Source organism: Dromiciops gliroides, chromosome 3 (genome assembly GCF_019393635.1).
Source record: "Dromiciops gliroides isolate mDroGli1 chromosome 3, mDroGli1.pri, whole genome shotgun sequence".
NCBI classification, from domain to species: Eukaryota; Metazoa; Chordata; class Mammalia; order Microbiotheria; family Microbiotheriidae; genus Dromiciops; species Dromiciops gliroides.
In genome coordinates this window covers 454,441,618-454,466,988 of record NC_057863.1, presented here as the reverse complement: position 1 = coordinate 454,466,988, position 25,371 = coordinate 454,441,618, and the positions used below count along the sequence as shown (strand labels likewise).

Here is a 25,371-nt window from a genome sequence, read left to right as displayed (position 1 = left end):
AAGGTTGTGAGGAAGAAAAATGAGATCATATTTGTGAAAGTGCTTTGAAAACCTTAAAGTGCTAAAATAAATGCTAGTATTATTGCAATGATCTCCAGTCCTTTCTGAGACTATCATCCCCTGCACTGGCTATCCTCTCCTTCCTTCCCCAGTTCAACTCTACACTGTCTTCTTTTCTTGTGTCTCTCATTCCCTTATCCTACTGTAGATCTTGTTCTGTCAAGACTCAACCAGGGGTCACTGCTCCCATCCACTGCCTTCCTTCCAATACACATGCTGCTGAATGAAGAGATAATTACAATACTGTGAGGACCACATTCACTAAAGATTTACTGGGAGCTTTGCTCAGCAACTCTTTGATAAAGATAGAAGCCATCATGTATAGTATTGTTCTGGCTTTCGAGAGAAGTTTCTCATATTGTTTGGCTGAACACTCCATAAAACAACAACAACAACAACTTGGTTTTGGTGACTAAAATGTGGATATGAAAAATGGACCTGTGTTCCACTAAGTTTACTGAGTTCAATTTGTGACTCACAACTTAATATTTGCTTCCTTAGCATAGAACCTTATATGTAGCAGACTACTGATATGATTTATTGAACTGAATTGAATTAAATCAAATCTATCTCTGTTATGCCTTGGCAGCAGGTGCTCCTTGTAACTCCTAAATGCTTATGTGATAATAAGAGTTCATCGCTAACATTTATTTTTAAATTGTTTATTGATTTTATTTTTAATTTATAGAATAAAACATGCATTTCTATAACACGGTATAATAAAAAAGATGGTTGTACATGAAATTGCAAATCTATTATGTACAGGTATGCTATTCCTTTTAAATATACAATAAATTTGTCATAGATTTCTTTTTTCACATGGTAGGAACTGTAGAAATGCTAATAATAGTAACTAATGGCTAATGTTTCCATAGTGCCTACTATGGGCCAGACGCTGTACTAAGTACTTCACAGATATCATTTCATTTTATCTTCACAACAACTCTGGGAGGTAGGTGCTATTATTATCCTCATTTTATAGTTCAGTTAACTGAGGCAACGGGATCTTTGCCCAGGGTCACACAGTTAATTAGTGTCTGAGGCTGGATTTGAACTCAGGTTTTCCATGCCCAGCACTCTTTCTGATCTATAAGCAAATTGTAAAACTTTTCTTTGTGGTCACTATCTGAAGTTATAAAACATGGTTTGTAGCACTTCTTTCATCAGAGAAGGTCATCAGGTCTGTGTTTTCTTATTTGTTATTTTTGTGTGAAATTAATAGGATAGTGCTCTGGTTAGATTTTGTTTAAGTAAGAAATAAGAATACCAAAGATTGAATCAGATAGAAAACAATTCAGAGGAATATCACATTTTCAGACATTCATGTCACGTACCATCCTCTCAATGTACAGTGGAAGCTTTCATTCTTAATAAATTATACCTTTGCTAATGCATATTTCTATGAATGGACATCTCTGTATATAGTTGTGGTAAGATGGAGAAGTAGGTCATGAGAGTAAGTTGACCTGAGAGCTTAGGATGTTTGAGCAAATACCAGCTTAGATCTTGAAATCCCCTAGTATAAGGGTGGGAGTTGGAGAGGAGAGAAAGACTGCAAACCAGGCATTGTTATTAAATTTACAAAAACATATACTTGAATAGCTTTTGATGTTTTGTAAAGCACTTTCAAAGATCATTTGGGCCTCATAAAAACCATATAATCCAGATGGGGCAGGCATTATTAGACCATTTTTTATAGATGAGGAAGTGGCAGCTTAAAGAAATTGAATGTCTTCCTTTAGGTCACATGAGTGGTAAAGAAGCTGTGACTCAAACCTCAAATCTTGCACATTTCAGATTTCAACTTATCTTCTCTTCTTAAGATAACTCAGTACCTTTCTGTTAAAAAAAGAAGACATTAACTTTGTCCCAGTTTATTAAATATGGTAGTCTTCCACAGTTCATGTGATACTGTTCTCTTTCAAATATAAACAGCTGAATCAATGTTTTGCAGAAGGTATCTACATAGATTTTCTGTGGTACATATTTATTTCTCTTTCTTTCTTTTCTTTTCTTTTTTTGTGGACCAATGAGAGTTAAGTGACTTGCCCAGGGTCACGCAGCTAGTAAGTGTCAAGTGTCTGAGGCTAGATTTGAACTTAGGTCCTCCTGAATTCAGGGCTGGTGCTTTATCCACCGGGACACCTAGCTGCCCCCCCCCCATATTTATTTCTCTTAAACATAAATCATTGAATGCTTCTCTGTGTTCATTCCACTAAAAATTAATGAACATAAATTAAAATTTCAAACCAACACCTCAGTAAAATTGACAATGTATAACTGATCATTGAACCGGACCGTGATTTCATTAGGATAGTGAGAGTCCTCCCTTTAACAATGCAGCTCAGCACCTCCCTCTGCAATGTATGCTCTAAGACAGTTGCTTTGGTCAGTGAGAGAATAAGTGACTTGAGTGAGCACTGTATCAGAGCCAGTATACCATAGGTAATACTTGAACCCAAGTCTTCCTGACCATGAGGCCAGCTCTCAATTTACTATATGACACTGCTTCTTCTATATTGTACAATATTACTTTTAAATTACTCACTTTCAAAGGAATTACTTACTTTTAAAATATGTTCTTCAGCTTTAGCTTGCTTATTGGCCCCTCCCACACCAGGTGAAGCTGTCAGTCCAAGTATTTGAGGTTGAGGTACCACTGGCTTATTTTCCTTCTTGAACTGACGGTTCTTCATCTTTTGTTTCAGATAACGTGTCATTATATTATTATAGACAGCTTCTTTGTGGGTATGATGGCATTCATCAATGATGATGAGGGAAAAGTCTAGAAAGAAAATAAAATGGTTCAAATTATTCTTTCAAATGAACTTCTCTGAGTCTATTACAATTTTTAAAACATTAAATTATTTTTAACTTCTATGTCTTATAGGGGGATATTTTTGGTTTTTAATTAGAATGGTAACATTTCATTTGTCACAAAATGATATTATTTTTCAGGCAACAATTATTACCTTATAGATTTTCATATGATTTAGAGATAGAAGGGACCTTATACCCTTAATTTTATAGATGAGGATATGAGGCTTAGAAAAGGGGGTGAAACTTGACCATGGTCATTCTTATGGTTATTACTAGAATAAGCATTCGAATCCACATCTTCTTATCCCTAAATCCAGAAATGGTGGCTAAACTGTTTTATTCCCTCAAAACATTAATACTATTATGGAAAATTAATATGTAATATCTTTTCATTTTCCATTATGTTGCCTTAGTATATTTCCCTTTCTCCCAATATCAACTGAGAATGATTTTGTTCCATAGGTAGCTCTAATAAAGGTACCTTCTATTATGAATAAAGAAACATGTAAGTCCCTAACAAAAAGATTGAAAAAATAAATGAAAAAAAATCATAAAATACCAACTAAATCAAGGTTTCTTTTTTCCTTCTATCAAAGACCACTGAATTTCTATTCACAGTAATAAAATTCTCTTAGTACCTGATAACTGGACACCATCATCATCTCCATTCTCTAAATTCAAAAGGGAATTCTCCAAGATTTGAGCAGTACTGATAATAACATCATGGGAGTTTACAACTTCTGGGAAGGATATTTTCAGTTGGGAATCACCACTTACTCCAATGACACGATACCATTTCTTCAAGAATGGATTAAACTCTTTGCGGAAGTGCTGTTCAACTAATGGTACCTAAGTAATACACCCAAAGCAGAAAAAAAAAATGACTTCACTTACTAGTTAGTTAGTTGAAATCCAAAATTGTTCCACACACATTACTAAGGCAAAGAAAGCTAGAATAGCAATCATTATCTCAAAGTTAAAGTTAAAATAGATTGAATTAAATGAGATAAACAGGGAAACTATATTATGATAAAAGATACCATAGATAATGAAATAATACCAATACCAAACCTATATGCACCAAATGCTATAGCATCCAAAATATTAAAGGAAAAGTTAGATGAATTCCAGGTGGAAATAGATAGCAAAACTATTATAGTGTGGGACTTCAACCTTCTCCTATTAGAATTAGATAAATATAACAAAAAATAAATTTTTAAAAAGTCAAGTAGACAAATAGAACCTTAGATGGACTAGATATGATAGATATCTGCAGGGAATTCAATGGGAATAGAAAGGAATATGCTTTTTCCTCAGTGATATATGGTACCTTTACCAAAATTGACTGTGTATTAGGGCATACAAACTTTATAGTTAAATGTAGAAAACAGAAATATTAAATACAACATTTTAATGTTATAATGCAATAAAATTATATTTAATAAGGGATCATGGAAACAGATGAAAAATGAAATGGAGACTAAATAGTCTATTATTAGCCTATTATTAAAGAATGAGTGGGTTAAAGAAAAAGTCATAGGTACAATAAGTACTTTTATTAAAGGGAATGATAATGAGACAACATACTAAAACCTATGGGATGCAACAAAAGTAATAATCAGAAGAAAATTTATATCTTTAAATGCCTACATCAATAAAATAAGAAAGAGAAGACTAATAATTAGTTATAAAATTTTTAAAAATTGGAAAAGAACAAATTAAAAATCCTCAATTAAACACCAAATTGAAAATTGTAAAAATTAAGGGTGAAATCAATAAAATGGAATTTAAGAAAAACATCGAATTGATAAATAAAACTAGAAGTTGGTTTTATTCAAAAGAACAAATAAAATAGATCATCAGTTAATATGATTTTTAAAAACAGAGAAAACCAAATAACTATTATCAAAATTGAGAAGGACGAATATACCACTAATGAAGATGAAATTAAATCAATTATTAGGAATTATTTTGCCCAATTATATGTCAATAAATTCAACAATTTAAGCAAAATGGAAGAATAATAACAACAATATAAACTGCCTAGATTAACAGAAGAGGAAATAGACTATCTAAATAAAGCTATTTTAGAAAAAGGACAGAATTGAACTTCCTAAGAAAAAAGCATTAGGACCAGATGGATTTGCAAGTTAATTTTTCCCAAACATTTAAAGATCAACTAATTCCAATAATTATTTGGAATAGTAGGCAAAGAAGGAGTCCTGCCAAACTAATATGATGCTGATACCTAAACCAGGAAGAGCAAAAAGAGAGAAAGAAAATTATAGACCAATTTTACTAATGAATATGGATGCAAAAATTCTAAATAAAACACTAGTTAAGAAACTACAGCAACATATCACAAAGATTATACATTATGACCAAGTAAAATTTATGCTAGGAATGCTGCAGGGATGGTTTAATAGGAAAACTATTAACATAATTGATTATATCAACAACAAAAATCATATGATTATCTCAATGGATGCAGAAAAAAACTTTTGATAAAATAGAACACTCATTTCTTTAAAAAGAAAAACCTTGAAAGCATAGGTATAAATGGATATTTCCTTAAAATAATAAGAAACACCTACCTAAAACCATCTAAAAGCATTATTTGTAATGAGGATAAGCTAGAAGCCTTCCCAGCAAGATCCGAAGTGAAACAAAGGTGTCTGTTATCACCAATATTATTCAATATTATATTAGAAATGCTAGGGCAAAGGGCAGCTAGGTGGCTCAGTGGATAGAGCATCAGCCCTGGATTCAAGGGGACCTGAGTTCAAATCTGGCCTCAAACACTTAACACTTACTAGCTGTGAGCTGTGTGACACTGGGCAAGTGGGCAAGTCACTTAAACCCAATTGCCTCACCAAAAAAAAAAAAAAAAAGAAAGAAAGAAATGCTAGGGCAGCTAGGTGGCTCAGTGGATAGACCATCAGCCCTGGATTCAGGAGGACCTGAGTTCAAATCTGGCCTCAGACACTTATCACTTACTAGCTGTGTGACCCTGGGCAAGTCACTTAACCCCAACTGACCTGCAAAAAAGAAAGAAAGAAAGAAATGCTAGCAGCAGCAATAATAAAAGAAAAAGAAATTAAAGGAATTAGAATGGGCAATGACGTAATGAAACAATTCCTTTTTGCAGACAATATGATGGTATACTTGGAAAATGCTAGAGATTCAACTAAAAGGTGAGTTGAAACAATGAATAATTTTAGCAAAGTAGCAGGATAGAAAGTAAACCCACATAAATTGTCATTGTCTATATATAACCAACAAAATCCTTCAAGAAGAGATAATAAGAGATACCCAATTTAAAATAACTATAGACATCATAAAATTCTTAGGAGTGTATCTGCCAAGACAAATCCAGCAATTACATGAACATAATTATAAAACATTTTTATACAAATAAAGTCAGATTTAAATAATTGGAGAAATAGTAATTGCTCATGGGTGGGCAGAACCAATATAATAAAAATGACAATTTTATTGAACTCATCTACTTATTCAATGCCATTACAATTAAATTACAAAAAAATTAGTTTCTTCAGTTAGAAAAAATGGTAACAAAATTCATTTGGAAGAAAAAAAGGTCAAGAATATCAAAGGAATTAATGAAAAAAGTAAAGGAAGAAGTTTAGCAGTACCAGATCTTAAACTATATTATAGTTTATTATAAAGCAATTATCAAAACTATTTGGTCCTGCCTAAGAAATAGAAAGGTGGATCAGTGGAATGGAGTAGACATACAATATACAGTAGTAAATTATTATAGTAACATTGTGTTTGACAAATGTAAAGATATAACCTTTGGGATAAGAATTCACAATTTGGTAAGAATTATTGGGAAAACTAGAAGGTAGTATGGCAGAAATTGGGTATAGACCAATATTAAACCATTTACCAAGATATGGTCAAGATGTATACATGACTTAGATATAAAGGGAGATATCATAAGTAATTTAGAAGAATATGTAACATATGACCTTACCAGACTTATGAATAGGAGAATTTGTGAATAAACAAGAGGTTGAAAGCATTGTGAGATGTAAAATGATACTTTTAGTTATATTAAATTAAAAAGTTTTTTTTAGACTAGTAAAACCAATGTAGTCACAATTAGAAGGAAAATAGAAAATTGGGGGGGAAATTTTTATTGATGGTTTCTTGGATAAAGGTCCCATATCTCAAATATTTAGAAACTGTTGTCAAATTTATAAGAATATGACTTATTCCCCAACTGATAAATGGTTAAAGGATATAACAGGCAGTTTTTTGATGAAGAAATCAAAGCTATATATAGTCATATGAAAAAATGCTCTAAATCATTATCGATTGGAGAAATCCATATTAAAACAACTTTAAGGTATCGTCTCATGGCTATCAGATTGATTAAAATGATAAAAAGGGGAAAATAATGAATGTGGGAGGAGACATGGAAAAACTGGGACACTAATAAACTGTTGGTGGAACTGTGAACTGATCTAACCATTTTGGAGAACAATCAGGAACTATGTCCTGAGTTATAAAGCTGTGTATACCCTTTAACCCAGCAATAGCACTATTAGGTGTGTTTCCCAAGGCAATTAGGAAAAAAGAAAAGAACCTATATGTTCTAAAATATTTATAGAAGCTCTCAAAAAACCCAAAAAACAAACCACATATCTTTATGATTCTTTGTACAAAGAACTCTACAAAAAGATGACATGTACAAAATGCACTGTGAGCTACATAGTGGAAATGACATAAAAATTTGGATCTTTCCTGCATTTTTCTGAACATGTTTACTTGAGCATTGAAAAGCATTTCTCATTTTAAAGTTTTAATTGCAATAGCAATTAAAAGGTTATGCAATATTTTTATGTAAGGAAGATGTTGATGTTTCATTTTGCAAATATATCTTTTTAATAATCTCAAAGATTGGATAGAAAAATTATGTTCCTCAAAAAATGCTTCATTTTGCACTGGGAATGTAAATGAATTACACTGTGCATTTGGGAAATAGAACAGTATTTTTAATGACCTCAAGTGGCTCCCTGACAGACATCATCATCTTTTTAACACCAATAATCTACCGGGAATACAATGTGGTTATATCATATGGTTGCTGATCAAAGAACACCACAATTTCTGAAAAATTAAAATTATAGATCACTGGAGATACACACAATTGGCATTAAGTTAACTATAACATATTACCAATAAGGCACAGTAGAATAAAAGATATCCAAAACATAAGTGATCGAAAAACAAGGTGAATCAATTCCCTTAGTGAAAACAAGGTATAACATATAGATGATCTAAGTGCTACCTGGTACCTTTGTAATCCTAAAAGACCTAGAGGAAGGAGTTCAGAACACAGGGTAAGCTTATTTAAGGAAAGGAAGACAGAAAGACACTAACAAGAATTATACAGTATTAGGTTTGTGTGGGTTGCAAACTACATTGTGGACAACCAAATCATGGAGCCATTGAAATATTGATGTAAATATTAAATTACTCTATCTAGTTTATAGTGTGGAAAATGATAAATATTGAGAATCTCTGAATTATTGAATGTAAGTATTAGAGGGACCTTAGAAATTACCTAGTCTTATGGTGTCATACTCAAATAGAAATAGATCGCTGTGGGCTTAGAAAACCACAAATTTACGCTTTCTCTATATTGCCATGTAATTTTATTTATTTTCTAAACATTTCACAATTATATTTTAATCTGGCTTGGTCCACACTCAAGAGTTTTGCAGGCTACAGATTTGATACCTCTGACTTAGTTGAGTCCCTTGAAAGGTTAATCATCTATCCAAAAAAATTTATCTAATTCTAGATTTCCATTCCCCCACATTGGGATTGTCCATGTTAATATTTTATGATAATTTCTACTAGCACAAATTAACTTTAAGTTGTCTCAAGGAAAATGCATTAATATTCATAAGTTATAACCATTAAAATGTGAGATTTGGGCATTAAAAATTTTTAGAGTGACAAGTTAACTGTTACTTATAACTTCAGGTATAAAGGGGAAAAAGAATGATAATACCCCTTTAATTAAACTATTCTTTTGGGATTTGTTGTTATAATAATTGTTGTGAAACTTAAATGTGTTAGAATAACAAAAGAAAACAAAAATGAAAAACCATTATTTAGATGTGACTTATATACCTTATTCACAAGCACCATAACTTTTCCAGGTTCTGATGCTTTTTTCTTCTTATCTAGGTGGTCCTTGGCAATGTAAACAGCTACTCTTGTTTTGCCACTTCCTGTAGGGAGGCATATAATAATATTCTTCCCTTCTAAAGCTGGTTTGGCCACTTCCATTTGGTAAGACCTGAGGACTAGTTCTGGCTCAGGAGATGCTCTTTGCTTCTCATCATCTTGGATGGAACGAAGTTAAATTGGGGAGGGGCAGAGAGGGAAGAGAAAAAGAAAAGGGTCAAATGAGATACACTCATAAACACTGAATGAGATATGGGCCTTGTCTCCCATATTCCTTTTTGTGTACAGTCTAATTCAAACCTTTTCTTGCTCTGCTGCACAGATGGAGTTTCTGCTCTCAGTTTGCATTTACGAGATGAAAAAAAAAAAGGAGCTTTGGGTCAAAAAAATTATTGCAATATCATTCCCTTTAGAAAGTTTTAAAGACCATCTGAGTTTAACAATTATTAATATTGAATCTATTTATGTACTAATTCTCAAAGAAAAAAAATAGCCTCATTGAGATGAAATTAATCCTGTTCCAAGTTAAATAAAAACCCATCCAAAGTTTTATAAAATCTCTAGAGAAAAATGAAATTGTAGGACTTATCAGTATTACATTACATATGCAATAAGAGCTCTCTTTCCCCTACCAGTGATTCCAATAAAACCAAAGAGAATCCATTAGCGTTAAAAAAAGTTGCTGATGGTTCCATTTCAGAATGTATTTTAACTTATTTTGATAGTACTATTTGAACGGTAGGAAAATTCACACCAAACAGTGCTTAGTAATAGTCATCTACTAACCCTGCAGGAAGTTTGCCTTCTGTATGAATGAATACAAACAGATGCATTACATTTAAACTAACATTGGATCATCTGTCTGATTCATTTAATTTCAGTATCATCAAATTCTCATTCTAGCCCACCAGACTTTAAAATGCTATATTTTGAGTTCTTTTTATGCTTATTTTGCAGTTAGTTAACAATTATTAATAATTCATCTAAATTATTTACATTAAGGTGAACCTTTATCCAAGAACATCATTACTTCTTCAAAAAAGTCTCTTTATAGATCACCAAAATACTAACATTTCACTTATTTTAACTACATTCATCACTTTTTAAAAATACTTTTTGCATAAGAACTAGTACATTTGTAAGAGAAGATATATTTTAAGCAGTGTTTAACTTCAAGATCAGTGTATTTACTTTTGCTAATTTGCTGTTTGAGCTAGACAGTTTGTTAAAAGGTATCAACAAGATCAGTTCTCTTTTGTTTTATTTCAATCTGCATACATTTTTGCACAGATTAAAAAAATGCTGCTTCCATCAAAATAGTTACATGTATTTTAAAATTTATTTATAAAATTGTTCCTCCTGTTGTCTTCCACTCTTCCTACCCAACTCATGCTACCCTATCTGTGGATATTAAGATTCAGAGAAAGACACAGTGACTTTATAAGTCTTTTTTCCCATAAGGGAGCATAGATCATATTGATATAGAATGTGATTGGGGGACTATAACTTAGAGAGCATTGAGTTCAACACCGCATATTTTATAGATGAAATTCAGTCTCAAAGAAAGTTATGCGACTTGTCCAACTGTTCAGTTTCAAAGATCCTTTTCTAATTTTAACATCACATGATCTTATTGTTTATCATTAATTCTATAAATGAGTCAAAGTGGATTTTTTTACTGCTCAAGTAGTTAGGTCTAAGTGTTATTCATGATTTTTATATAACTTTTTCATTTATTAAAGTTTCTTTGAAGATTATGAAACTTGATAGATAACTGCAAGTAGAAGAGGCAGGAATAAGAGGTGTATTCAATGTTGATAGAAAAGCCAAATAAAAAGCCCTGCTTACTAGTAAGTGCTAACTGGTCAGTTTGATTCTTGCTATATCATATTCCCTTTTGTGAGTAAGGAAGAATTTCTCTATATAATCAACAGTGGAAGAGTTTTCAACCCTTTGTTGTTAAAAGTGGAAAATTGAACTGATTTTCATTTAACAAAGCTACTACTAATCAGTTTCCTTTTTTTTTTTTTTTTTTTTTTTAGTGAGGCAATTGGGGTTAAGTGACTTGCCCAGGGTCACACAGCTAGTAAGTGTTAAGTGTCTGAGGCCGGATTTGAACTCAGGTACTCCTGACTCCAGGGCCGGTGCTCTATCCACTGCGCCACCTAGCTGCCCCAATCAGTTTCCTTTTAAAAATCAGTTTGAATTTTGTTTTATTGTGAGTATTTTTTTTTAATTAATTTGATTCCCTTTGGGAAAGTGAAATCAACTAATGAAAAGGGCATTTTTAATGGGCAAAGATTTTTAAAATATCCTCCCCCTACAACAAATATTGAGCCTGAAAACATAAAAATTATCTTTCTTTTTAGAATTCTATAGCTTGCAAATGTCCAAATTAAAATAAAATATTCTTTAAATAATAATATGCGACTGGAACCACACCATGTGGCAAATTTCAGCCTCAAGTTGATTTTGACAGCTGAGTTATTCTTGAAGAAAAAAGGTCTGTCACTGCATGTGTTAGAAATCCAAAAAGCATAACTCCACCTAAAATAAGTAATGATGGAAAAGTACAGCATTCCAGCTGGACAGGATGAAATGCATTATCTACAAATCTATGGGGAATAATAGCTACATATTAAGCAAATATTTAATGCCAAAAATATTAACACGAGAAGCATTTTGATCCAATATGAATGAGTCAGGAAAAAATTGCTATGTTTGACTGGAAGGTAACTTACCTTTACAAAAGAGTGACTGGTTATACAGTTCTGGGGTATAATACACATAGATATGAACAGGCTCCCAAAGTCCTGTTCTGATGCTTCATCCTTGGGGTAAACTGGGGTTCTCAAAGGTTTCTCAAGGAGTGAAAACTCTGACAGCTTCTACCATGCTAGAAATACTTTGAGTACAGTTCCAGCAACAGATTGAGTCCACTTTTCAAGGACCAGCCTAGATAAGTATGAAAGGCTCATCACCAGTAGAACTGGCCATTTGGTGATGAGATTTTTTGGCCATGAACAACCTATGAAACAAAAATAAACCTAAGACCTATGTGCCTAACTGTCAGCTTCTTGTAGTAAAGGTGGCAGTATCAGGAAAGAGGGATAGAATGCTTAGAATCACATTGTTTTTATATTATCTACATTTTTTTCTTATATGTTGGCATTCTAAATGTGATATGCTTATCAATGACTAGCTAGGAAAGCACAGAGAATGGGTCAAGAGGGCCGGCACTTTTGGGGAAGATGAAGGGAGAGTGAGAATGCTCTCCCAGGGTGTGTGAGCATATTACTAAAGGCACTAAACTGCATTAATCTTTATATTCTTGCTATAAATTAAACTAGGTGGAAAAAAAGTGGCCACTAAATGAAAGAATGGCTTATACTTTCTCCTTGGACAGACAAATAAAGAAATTAGCATAGTTGATTTTACTCTTTGTTTAAATACAATACTTCACAGAACATTTAGTCATCTCATATTGATGATCATATAATAATAACAGTAATAGTTAAATTTATGTATGCTTTAAGTTTTAAAAAGAACTTTACAAATATTTCCTTTGATCCTCACAATAATCTACATAATAGGTGCTATTATTATCCCATATTATAATAAGGAAACTGAGGTCTAGAGAAGTAAACTACCTTGCTCAGAGTCACATACAACTAGTAAGTGGTTAAGGCAAAATTTGAACTCAGGTTTTCTTGACTCTGAAGCTAGAACTCTATGCTCTGTGCCACCTATCTTACCTGCTTATGAAAAACATTTTTAAAAAAATTCACCAGCATCACTTTCAGAGGATTAAGATGTACCAAAATTATGAGAAAGAGCTTAATTAAATACTTTAAATTATAACAATATATAACCTGATGCTCAGCAAATTCAACACAAAGAGGGAAATAAGCAAAAATGATATAAAATATAATGGAAAATATGGATAAAAAATAAGGAATTAGAGAAGCCTAATACTTGTAGAGGCCTCATGGCTGCATATCTTCTTCAAAGAGAGAATCAGCAGTCACTAGACATAACAAGCACCAAATAACATTGAAAAAATGAAAATGATTATATCTTAACATTGATAGTTGGAATCATTACTGAATCAATTGTGTGTATATAATCAAACACCAAATTGTTAAAACAAATATCAAAATTAGTACAAAGCTAGAAGAATAAAAATCAGAAAAAGATATGGTGTATAATTGAAACAAATCAGTCAAAACCTTTTAAACTAGATGGGATATGGGAAAGAGAATATGGACATGGACAATGACATTGTATGTGAATACAGGAGTTTAAACAATGTAAATCAACTGCCATAAAAATAAAAAGGCCAAAAAAACTATCTTTTTCATCATCAAACATTTTACCTCTCAGGCAGAAGATATGACTGCCATAGGAAATGTGGTTTTAGAATATAAATTTGTTCATAAAATTTCACAAAGAAAGATGATGGATTATGAACATCATCACCTAATAAAATGGAGAAAAACAGCAAAAGGTAAAAACAATTTGAAGAAAGCTTGGCAACAGATACAACTAAGAAAAGTCATCTAAGGAAATTTAAAGATGAAAATGTGATGGTTCTAAATTGCTCTCCAGAATGGTTGGATCAGTTTACAGCTCCACCAACAGTGCATTAGTGTGAGCCAAGATTGCAGAGAGAAGCCAGGAAGTTGCCTGAGCTCTCCTGAGTTTCCCTCAAAAACATTAAATCAAGCCTCTAAATGGATTCTGGAACTACAGAACCTACAAGATAGAGAGACACAATCTCCCAACTTAAGATAATTTAGAAGACTTCAGGAAAGGTCTGTGTCACTTGGGTGAAAGGGGAGGGCAGAGCAGCACAGCTCAACACAACACAGCTCAGTGTAGCTCAGAGGGAGTTTGGGCAAGTCAGCAGGAGGCTCCTGACCACAGCATAACTCAGTAGCTGAGGCCCCTTGGTCCTGGCTCAGAAGGCTGGTGGCACAACAGGCCATTTGTGAGACCCACCAGCCCTGGCTGAGAGGGCAAACTGACAGAAAACCACACACAGGACAGGTGCGACTTGGCCAAGTCATCTTAGCCCAGGGAGCAAGCCCAGGGCAATGAGAAATCCAAAAGCCACAGAGTCCTTGGAGCAGAAAACAGGCCCCTATGCCCAAGGAGCAGACCTCAACTTTGTAAGTTTAAAAATAGGCTACAATATGAGTAAGAAACAGAAAAGGACCCTTACCATTGACAGCTTCTATGGTGACAGGGAAGACCAAAACACAAAAATGAGGACAATACTGTCAAAATGCTTACATGTAAAGCCTCAAGTGGGAAGATGAATTGGTCTCAAGACCAAAAAGCCTTCTTGGAAGAGCTCAAAAAGGCTTTTAAAAATCCAATGAGAGGGGCAGCCAGATGGCGCAGTGGATAAAGCATCGGCCCTGGATTCAAGAGTACTTGAGTTCAAATCTGGCCTCAGACACTTGACACTTACTAGCTGTGTGACCCTGGGCAAGTCACTTAACCCTCATTGCCCCACCAAAAAAAAAATCCAATGAGAGAGGTAGAAGAAAAAAAATGGGGAGAGAAATGAGAATTACACAAAAAAATTATGAAAAAAGAGTCAACAGCTTGGAAAAGGAAGCACAAAAATTGACAGAAGAAAATAATTCCTTACAAAATACAATTGGCCAAATGGAAAATGAGGTGCAAAAGCTTACTGAGGAAAATAATGCCTTAAAAATTAGAATTGGGCAGATGGAAGCTAATGATTCCATGGGACACCAAGAATCTGTTAAGCAGAACAAGACTGAAAAATAAAAGAAAATGTGTGAAGATGAAAATGTAACACCACCAAACAAGAAAAATGGAAAATATCTGTAAAGATTTTCATAACAAACCTTTTTTTAACCATCAAGGACAAGTTAGCCAACAAATCTAGTCTCTAACATCATGGCCCCTGATGTGCCTGAAGAGGAGGTAGAAATGATAAATTGAAGAAATGATAGGAAAAAACACAAACATGGGAAAAGCAGCTAGATTAGAGCAGTGGAGGGAGAAGAAATCCCTGCTTGAGTCAACATAATTGTGATGATCTTGAGGGATGGCTTCACATGGTATCTGAAAGTGGGGAGGATGCTAAAAGGTATAGAAAAACCCCTCAAATCATATTAGTACCCCAAAAAAGGCAACCAAGAGAACAATTATTACTGCACTAAATGTCTACTTTTTAATAAAATCTTTCTATTTTCTAATCTATATATAATTTTTATGAAAATATATCAAGGGCTTCCTCAGTGTGGTATTGGGAGGAGAGAGATATACTTGTATACAATATTCCATTATATGCCAAATCTTTACCATTATACAATTGAATGGATGATGCCTAATATACAAGATTTCACTGTGCCATTTTTGATCCTTAAAAAAAAGCATTTTAGGGGCAGCTAGGTGGCGCAGTGGATAGAGCACGGGCCCTGGAGTCAGAAGTACCCGAGTTCAAATTCTGGCCTCAGACATTTAATGCACGCTTACTAGCTGTGTGACCCTGGGCAAGTCACTCAACCCCAATTGCCTCACTAAAAAAAAAAAAAAGCATTTTATTCTACAGAGAAAAACACTGTCTTAAAGGTTATCTTCTAACAAGGTGTCCTCCATTGATACATTAAAATTATTCAAGATTTCTTGAAAGGTATAACAGAAATACCCTTGTTTGAAGACTCCTTTATTGTAGCATAAAACAAGGAGATTTATTCATGCCATACATGTTTGTCCATGCAATGAAAGCGATGCAGTTCAAAGTCCAACCTGAAGACAACCTGGACAATGAGGTCCCCCAAATGCTCCTGTTTTCAGATAATACTATGTTCTTTGCATCGAACTCTGGAACACTGTATAGCCCCTTTGCACAGAAAAAAGTTAAGTGGATGAAGAACAAACAGTAAAGTGTATGAATAATAAGTCCAGAATTAAATAAGAGGAGAATGGGATAGTTTGCTTTCAGTAAACTGCAAAGTTCCTTTCATAACCGCAAACTTCTCCCCAAAATAAAGACCCACTTTTTAAAAAAGCAATGTTTTACCAGGATTGTTGTTTGGCTATGGGTCATAGAACATAAGGGTCTCTTAGGAATTCCTTAGAAATGAGTCTCGGGGGCAGCTAGGTGGTGCAGTGGATAGAGCACTGGCTCTGGATTCAGGAGGACCTGAGTTCAAATCCGACCTCAGACACTTAACACTTACTAGCTGTGTAACCCTGGGCAAGTTACTTAACCTCAAATGCCTCACTGAAAAAAAAAAAAAAAAGAACTGATAAAAATGAGTCTCACCCAGTGGTCAATGGAGGCACACATGATATGTATAAGCAGACTGCAATGTGTAACAAACGATGAACTCTAAAGAGGAACCATAGTAAAATATGTCACCAAGGAAATATATGCTTGAAAAATAAGGTAGGCTGGGGATGTGATAAATTACTTCTAAGATTCCCTCTCATTCTAAATCTACAATACTGTTGTCTAAATAAAGACACAAGTGCAGCACCTATGGATGTGTGTTTTTATTGTTGTGGCTAAAGATTAAACTTCAATTCGTGTCTGAAGTAAGGGGTGGGGGAAATGACAAATGTTTGTAGATTGTGATTCCCCCATTCCCCCAATTAGAATGTGAACTTTTTTAGAGCAGGGAATGTTTTTGCCTTTCTTTTTTATCTCCAGTGCTTAGCATAGTGACTGGCACATAGTGGGTATTTAATAAATGATTGTTAGCTGACTTACTAATTTGCATTTTGAAAGTATGTTTAGGATTGGATTTAACAAGTCTTATAATTTCAGAACAAAAAAATTCAGCAAACATTTATGTATAACACTTAGTAAATGCATAGTAAACATTTGTTGAATGAATGAATGAATGAATGTTGAAGAACCCTTACTTAGATAAATAATAATGAGCCTAAAAATCAAAAAGCCTAAAGAGAATCACAATCCATTAAGGTACTTAATATGCTGTGAATCTAGCTGGAAATTAGGCTTGTTATGAGAGTAAGGTCTTCATTCATTTTCTTTATTAAACCATCATGGCAAGCAAACTACCTAGTGAGAAAAGTTTATAAGGGTCTTTGAAACCCTGAACTACTTAGTTCTATATAACTCCTTCTAAAACAAATTGTTTCCACTTCCTTATGCCTAATAAATTTACCCATTTTACCTCCCAATGATCTACTTTCTTCACCCTTGTTAGCAACTTAACTGACCTAGATATTATCATACTTGAATAGGTGGAGTCCCCAAAATCACAGTATAATTTAAATAGCTTTAATAGTTTAAATCTGCACAGATTTTTGGGATACCAAGTATTATGTCCTTTTATACTTTGTTTCCCAATTTATTCCATCAGAAAGCTTCCTCAGATCTATTCTCCACATCATTATTTCACTTAATGAAATTATTTTCCTTGAAATCCTCTTCAATGGAAGTGAACTCTCATCTCCCTTTATGCTTAAGGCTGAGAAGTCTCTGCAAATTTCTTACTCCCAACTAGTAAGGCCAGAGCCCTGTTGCTACAATTACTCAATAACCTCTCCTCTCTGGAACATAATACTCTCTGATTATACCACCCTATTCTCCACCCACCTACCTATTTCTTATCCTCAACTTGAAATAATCCCTTCCCCCTTTTAGTACTTTGACATTTATTAGTAGGATGATCTGGGAAGTACTAAACTCAATTTCTGATGGTAGGTACTCAAAATACATGATTGAAATACCTAAATTTCTGTGCAATTTCATTGGCATAGAGACCTCGCAGGTGTGGAAACTCCATCTACCAATGCAGGTCGGCACCTTCTCTTCAAGTTAAAGTCTTAGAGAGTTGACCAGAGCACTGACTTGCCCAGAGTTGACCAGTATGTGTCAGTAGTGAGCTTCCAACCCAACTCTTCTAGGTTCAAAAGCCAGCTCTCCTACAACATTCTTTTATCTAATAATAGGAGCAAAATTTAAATGAGCAATAATAACAACTTATATTTAAGTCATACTTTAAATTATTTAAACCACAACACCCCTGATGTGAAGTAGGTAGTGGAAGTATTATTATAACAAAATTGAGGTTGTTACTTTCCCAAGTCATGTAAGCATGTGCCAAAGTCAGTATTTGATTCCTTCCCAACTCCAAGTTTATTTCACCACCACACTGCCTTCCACAGGGAAAGACATATAGTAAATATTAAATTAAAAAAATACTGAGCTGAATTCTTTTTAATTTAAAAGAAAGATGCTTTTAAAATTATTATACATAGTTTGGTATTCAAAATAGCAATTTCTCCTATTGTGATTTAAGAAGTAGAACTATGAGAAATGAAACGTGATCAAAAGAAAGTATGAATCTCCTCTTCAGATCTTTAAGAACAATATACAGTTTCTGGAATGATTCTATAATGTTGCCTCTTTGGTCCAATATTCCTGTGATTTCTTTGAAAATCCCTTAGTTTTTGAATTTATGGGATTCTTTTGAGTGCTTGGCAGGGACCTTCCAAATATACACAGATTCTTTATTCTGTTTCTCCACCACTAGGCTATAGTATCAGAAAAGACTGGAATATTTCATCTCTAATGTGACCATTTTCCTAACTCTAAAATATGAATAGTAGATAATTTTTGCCAGTGGTCTTCACACAAGCCTTTAAAATATTTTCCCCCTATATCAACTGACCAAATCATTTATAATTCTTGTTTCTTTTCCAGCAATATTTAAAAGAAATGGAGTACTTTTTCCCTTTCTACATGTCCTTTTTGAATACACATTTTTATTATATTATTATCTACAAAGCTACATACATTTTAACTCTCATTAGCCAATTCTTTATTAATTCTTGGATTAAAAATATGCCCCTGGGCATTTGGGCACATGTACAAAAAGGAATACAGAATCCAAAAGCATTAAATTAAATTATAACAGATTTCATAAATAAAATAGCCATGACTCTATGGAATTTAGAATGTGCCAGACCAAAAAGACAGGTTCTGCATCTAAATTAGATTATTTAGTTCTAAAAGACTTTTGTAGGTTACACTTCAAAAGAAGGTATATGGCAAAGTTCCAAAACGACCTCACAGTGAAAAAGAATTGTTTCACTTCCATAAATACACTAAGTAGGGTATAAGCACCAGCCCCCACTCTTCCTACTATATGTTGTCTTATTTCACACTTTTTAAGGTTTACACAACAGTTATGCGGTACCTGAATCACTTCCCATGGTGCCTGAAACACTGCCCATGTTGCTGTTATGTCCAAGACTTTCATCTAAGCAGCTGACACTTCCTTCTGCCAAACTTGTGTCTGATTCTGCAAAGGAAAACATTTTAAAATATTTTTAAAATATTTCCAAGCGTAAACGTATTTTTAACTGCACACCTCTACAATACACAGTACATACAGTTCAGTGTGAGTGGTGATGGCACACCCAAAAGAGATATTGAAAAGGTAAGGTAAGAGTTTCTGGCCAGCTATACTAAAAAAAAATATCACCACTATGGGCAAGTAGCTGCTGAATGGGGAAACAAACATTGACTATCAACTATGAAATAATGGTTTTAGTAAGTGCAACACAGTGCATGCCCACCACAGGGAGATAGAGAAGGTCTAATGCCATCACTGCACTGGGACTTACTAGAGTCGGGCACCCTTGTTTTTCCATCTGTGCAAGTTTTGCCATAAAGGGAAGAACTGAATTTGATATCATTATCTTATCTACCAAAAAAAATCTGGAATTTATTGTATTCTATACATGTAAATTTTGCAAGATATTAGTTGTCTAGTAATATACTGATCAACTATGAAAATACTATAATTAGACCCAAAAGATCCAATATCAAATCACCAAGTTGAAATTTCATTTGCTTTTCACTGATAAGTAAGAAGACAGATTGATTTCAAATTCATACTAGAAGGAAGAATTAAGGTTGGAAATCATCCTTGCCTTTTATTAGCATTAAGCTAAATCTTAGTAAAGGAATGATAGCTCATGTGAATAGCAGATGAAAGGATTCATTAACATCCCTTTAACCACTCTGATTTTCCCTTTTTGGTTCTCAAATAAATTATTCTGGTAAACCCTTTCATCATCCCTCCAAATATCCTCTCTGTGTATTTCTCTCCAAGGCACAGTCAAAGAATCAGGATCAATAGTTAAGATTTCTTAAGGTCCAGATTCCCAGGCTTTCTTCAAGGCTCTGCTCAGAGGCCTCCTCCTTCAGCAGATCTCTCCTGAAATCCCTACTTGTTAGTACCCTCCTCTGTCTACATGCTCAAGGAGATTATGTGGAGGGACTTTGTGGGTGATCTGTATTCATTTATCTGTGAACATTCTCCTTCCTTTGAGAATCCAAGCTCCTTGAGGGCAGAGAATGCTTTAGTTTTGACTTTGTAACTCCAGCACTAGAGCCAAGTGATTTGTACATAATAGGCACTTAATAATTGCTTGTTGGATGAATAAAAGAACTGAATCAATTTAAATGCTTGTATTTTGATAATAAAATAGAAATCACATGTCATTTCCACTTCACTATGGAAATTTTTATGTTACACATGGTTTAGGGAGATTAAATAATTTCTCATTTCTGCTTCCAGATAACTATTATGATTTCTGGTTCACTAGAACTAATTTTAGCCAAAAATTAATAGATAAAAATTAAATATAGAACCTATTTTTAAAAAAAATTCTAGATGAAGTTTTCATAGGTATTTTTCCCATTTCATTTTATTCCTTGCCTTTTTCCACTAAATAACATCCTCCTCTCATTGGTACATCTGCCCATAAAATTTTTCTACTTGACAACTCTATCCCACACTTTCCTCAGAGCTACTAACAAGAGGTACCTCTGGGAATTGCAAAGTGCCATATTTAAAATCTCTCAGTGAGATGTATAGGTTTTCCCATGCAATCATAAGGGAGCCTTCAAATCTGAGTTTTGGAGCTAATCTGTGACAACTGATAAGCACAGTATTTTCACATTTTTGTATTTATGTTGTTCTAATATACTTAAACAATATGCATATTAGCAGAGAATTTTTCTATAAATTTCTTATCATCTCTCTTTAGCTTTCAAGAGACGTGACGTGCATATTTTATTGGATCAGGCTAGAATTCACTAAGTTTCACAAGCTAAAAAAGAACTCATCCGATATCGGAAGGGAGAGTTTAACTTAAATCCACAAATATTTATTAAATACCCACTATTAGTGTGCAAGGCAAGGTGCTGGAGACACTAACCTAAACAAATGGCACAGTTGATGCCCCTAAGGGACTTATAACATGATTCACTTATGTCTCTTACTTGCCTGGTTCAATTGCCATTTACGATTTAATAGAGGATTATGGGTTTAGTAAAGGAAGGAACCTTAAAAGTCATTTAGTCTAATCTCATTTTATAGATGAGGAAATGAAGTGATGTGCCTAAAGTCACACAATCTGAGTCAGAATTTGAACCTAGGTTCTTTGAGTTCTCTTTCCACTGTAGCATGTTCCTTCCCTTACAAAACCCCAACACTACACAATATTCACCATCTGCCTTCTCGGCTCCTACATTCATGCTGCTGATGAATGGTGCCAGAAGGCCATCACAAATTTCTGTGTTATCTGTTCTATTTTGCATCTTACAGCTAAGATACAATCCCTTTACTCTTCCCTAATTAAGTCTTCACTGTGATTGTTCCAAACCTTTTCTTCTTTGCTTAAGCTTTCCACACACGTTTCCTTTCCCCTTTCTCTCAGCCAAGAACCTCTCGTCATACTTTTTGAGTCTATTCATGAACTCTTTCTAGTGCTCTATTCTGCATATAAACCCCTCTTGACATCGTTCCCTATTCTCTCTTTTGGGGGGGGGGAGGGCAATGGGGGTTAAGTGACTTGCCCAGGGTCACACAGCTAGTAAATGTCAAGTGTCTGAGGCTGGATTTGAACTCAGGTCCTCCTGAATCCTGGGCCGCTGCTTTATCCACAGCACCACCTAGCTGCCCCTATCATTCCCTATTCTCTTCCTTTGTTCTTGTCTCTGTTTAGAGGTAACCCTTCTTGGGGTTAAGTGACTTCACTTAACCCTCATTGCCCCGCCCCCCCCCCGAAAAAGAGGTAACCATTTTCTGTGTGAATCCCAGCCTCTTTATTTATGCCTTTTATCCCATCCCATACAATTTTCTTCAGGTGATTGACCTACTATGACCACTACCTTCCTCTAATCTTCAATTTCATTATATCCAGTCCTACTCTCTCTTATCAGAATAGATCTATTTCATAAGATAAATTTCAAACTAGATGTTCTGTAGACATTTCAAACTCAACATGTCCAAAAGAAAATCCATTTCCCCCCCAGCCAAATCCACCTTGCTTCTGAAATTCCCCATTACTGTTGAGGGTGCCTATTCTTCTAGTCTTCCAGTTTACAACTGTGGTGCCATACTCGAGTGCTCACTCTCACTCACCCTACATATCCAACCAGTTGCCAAAGCCAGTCATTTCTATCTCTACAACAATTCTTTCACATGTCTTCTCTCCACATAGCCACCACCCTGGTTTGCTTTACTTCTCCCCTAGATTATTGTAATAGCCTGCTAATTGGTTTCCCTGCCTTAAGTTTCTCCCAACTCTATCTCCCATATTGTCACAAAGTGAATTTACCAAATTGCAAGTCTGACAATCTCAAAGGACTCCTGGTGAAGCATGCTATCTGCCTACAGAGAAAGAACTGATACTGTCTGAATGCAGACTGAAGCATGTTATTTTTCCTCCCTCCTTCCCTTCCTTTTTTCTTATTCAAGGATTCTTGTACAAAATGACTATTATGGAAACATGATTGCATGTGCATAAATTATATCAGATTGCTTGCCCTCTTAGAGAGGGGAAAATGGGGGGGTAGAATTTGGAACTCAAAACTTTAAAAAAATGTTTAATAATTGTTTTAACATGTATTTGGGGAGGAGATAAAATATTATTAAAATATGAGGAAAAAAGTCAAAATGCAAGTCTGAGCATCTTGCCACTGTTTAATAAACTCTGATGGCTCCCTATTGCCTCCAGGATCAAATATAAACTCTACTCTTTGGCATTAAAAAAATCTCTTTATATCCTGATCCTTTCTTACCTTTCCAATCTTCTTATAAATGACTCCCTTCCTAGCACTTTAAGATCTAAACTGTCCTACTTAACTCTTCAACACATGATATTATTTCCCCTCTCTATGCCTTTGCACTGACTGTCCCCTGTATCTAGAATGCCTCTCTTTTTATCTCCACCTCTTAGAATTCTTGTGCCACCATAAATGAGGCCTTCTCTGCCCTCTCAGGTGATGGTGCACTCCCTCCCTCCCATAACTTCATGCTATTCCTTTTATATGTATTACACACACACACACACACACACACACACACACACACACACACACAGAGGTATGTGTAGATGTTCCCTCATCAGAATGTAGAACTTCCTAAGGTAATTAATGGTTTTGTATCCTCAGTGATCAGCATAGCTCCCAGCACCAATTAAGCACTTATATTGTTGACATCAATCAATGGAGAAATTTGTCCTTTTTCTCTCCCCTTTCAAAGAAAAGCTGTCTATACTTCGTCTCCACTTCCTCTCATCATTTCTCATCCCTTTGCAATCTTTTTTTTAGACCTAAAACTGCTTTATTCAAGGTGACCAATGATCTTTTAAATTATTTTTATTTTTCAAGTAACTAGCGTTTTTAATGTATCTTTTCTTCTCATTAACCATCTTCCTTAGTTAAACTAATTCAAAACAAAACAAAACAAAACGAATCCTTCAGTATATACTACATAGTTTGGCAAAATAAATTCCCCTATTAGCCACTCTCCAAAACTGTACATCTCTTTCCACATTTTAAATTCACCACTTCTATCAGGAAGGAGGTTAGTGGTGTGCTTCAATTTTTTAGACTTGAGTTGATCATTTTGTCTAACAGAGTTTTAAAATCTAAAATCATTTTTCTCTATAATGTTCATCATTATATAAATTATTTTCCTGTTTCTGCTCATTTTATTCTGCATCAGTTCATAAATTGTCCATTTTGTCATTTGTTACAGTACAGCAATATTCCATTCTATTCACATACTACAATTTGTTTAGGTATTTAGGAATATAGTACAATAGGAAGACAAACCCTTAGTTCCCAGTTTGGAGCTACTATGAAAAGAGCTCCTATAAATATGTTTCAAACATATAGATACTTTTATTCTTTATAGTGTGGGTCTAGCATAGTTGGGTCAAAGGATATGTAGTATGGGATAACTTTTTGGCCATTGTTCCAAATTAATTTCTTTTGTTTTTTGTTTTTGTTTTTGTTTTTGGTGAGGCAATTGGGGTTAAGTGACTTGCCCAAGGTCACATAGCTAGTAAGTGTTAAGTGTCTGAGGCCAGGTTTGAACTCAGGTCCTCCTGACTCCAGGGCCGGTGCTCTATCCACTGCGCCACTTAGCTGCCCCCTCCAAACTAATTTCAAGAATGGCAGGACCATTTTTCTGCTCAACCAATGGTGCACAAATGTTCCTATTTTTCCACATCCTCTCCAGCACTTAATCATTGTCCACTTTTGTCATCTTTGCCAATTGGATAGCTGTAATGCGGGACTTCAGCAATGGCCTCTTAAATCCTGTGTTGCCTTCTCGGTCTTAATCTTTCTTAACCTTTCAGCAGCTGTGACACTGTTCATTACCCCTTCCTTTTACAATAGTTTCTCCTCTCTGGGTTTTTGTGACATGTTTCTTTGTTTGCTCTCCTACTCTCTGGGCAGCTCCTTTCCAGTTTCCTTTCTAGATCCTTATCTAAAGTGACCTGATAGACAAAGCCCCAGGACTAGAGGCAGGAAGACCTGAGCTCAAATCTCACCTCAGATACTTACTAGCTGTGTGACCTTGGGTGGGTCATTTAACCTGTCTATTTTAGTTTCCTTAACTATTAAATGGAGATAATAATAGCTCATACCTCCCAGGTTGTTGTTATGAGGATCCAATTAGATAATTGTAAAGCATTTAGCACATCCCTGGCACATAGGCAATTCATACATACATATATACATACATATACATATATATGTATATATATGTATATATATTCATATCCCTCCCCCTCTTCTCTACCCCCACCCCCACCCCCAGCATCTCCCTTCTCTTGGTTGTGCCTCAGGACACTGTCCTGGGTCCTGTTCTCTTCTTTCCCTATACTTCTTGGGTGACTGCATCAGCTCCCATGGGCTCAAGTACTATCTCTATGCCT

The 25,371-nt window shown here is 34.6% G+C and overlaps 1 protein-coding gene across 1 annotated transcript in view; it reads right to left on the bottom strand.

The window, feature by feature from the left end:
- IFIH1 (interferon induced with helicase C domain 1) overlaps positions 1-25,371 on the bottom strand; it is a 95,146-nt gene that overhangs the window by 25,335 nt on the left and 44,440 nt on the right. The window contains exons 4-7 of the mRNA XM_043998878.1: positions 19,323-19,427; positions 9,049-9,263; positions 3,519-3,729; positions 2,628-2,845 (exon numbers count right to left, since the gene is read on the bottom strand). Coding sequence (XP_043854813.1) covers positions 2,628-2,845; positions 3,519-3,729; positions 9,049-9,263; positions 19,323-19,427 — 749 coding nt within the window. The remainder of the gene's footprint in view (positions 1-2,627; positions 2,846-3,518; positions 3,730-9,048; positions 9,264-19,322; positions 19,428-25,371) is intronic.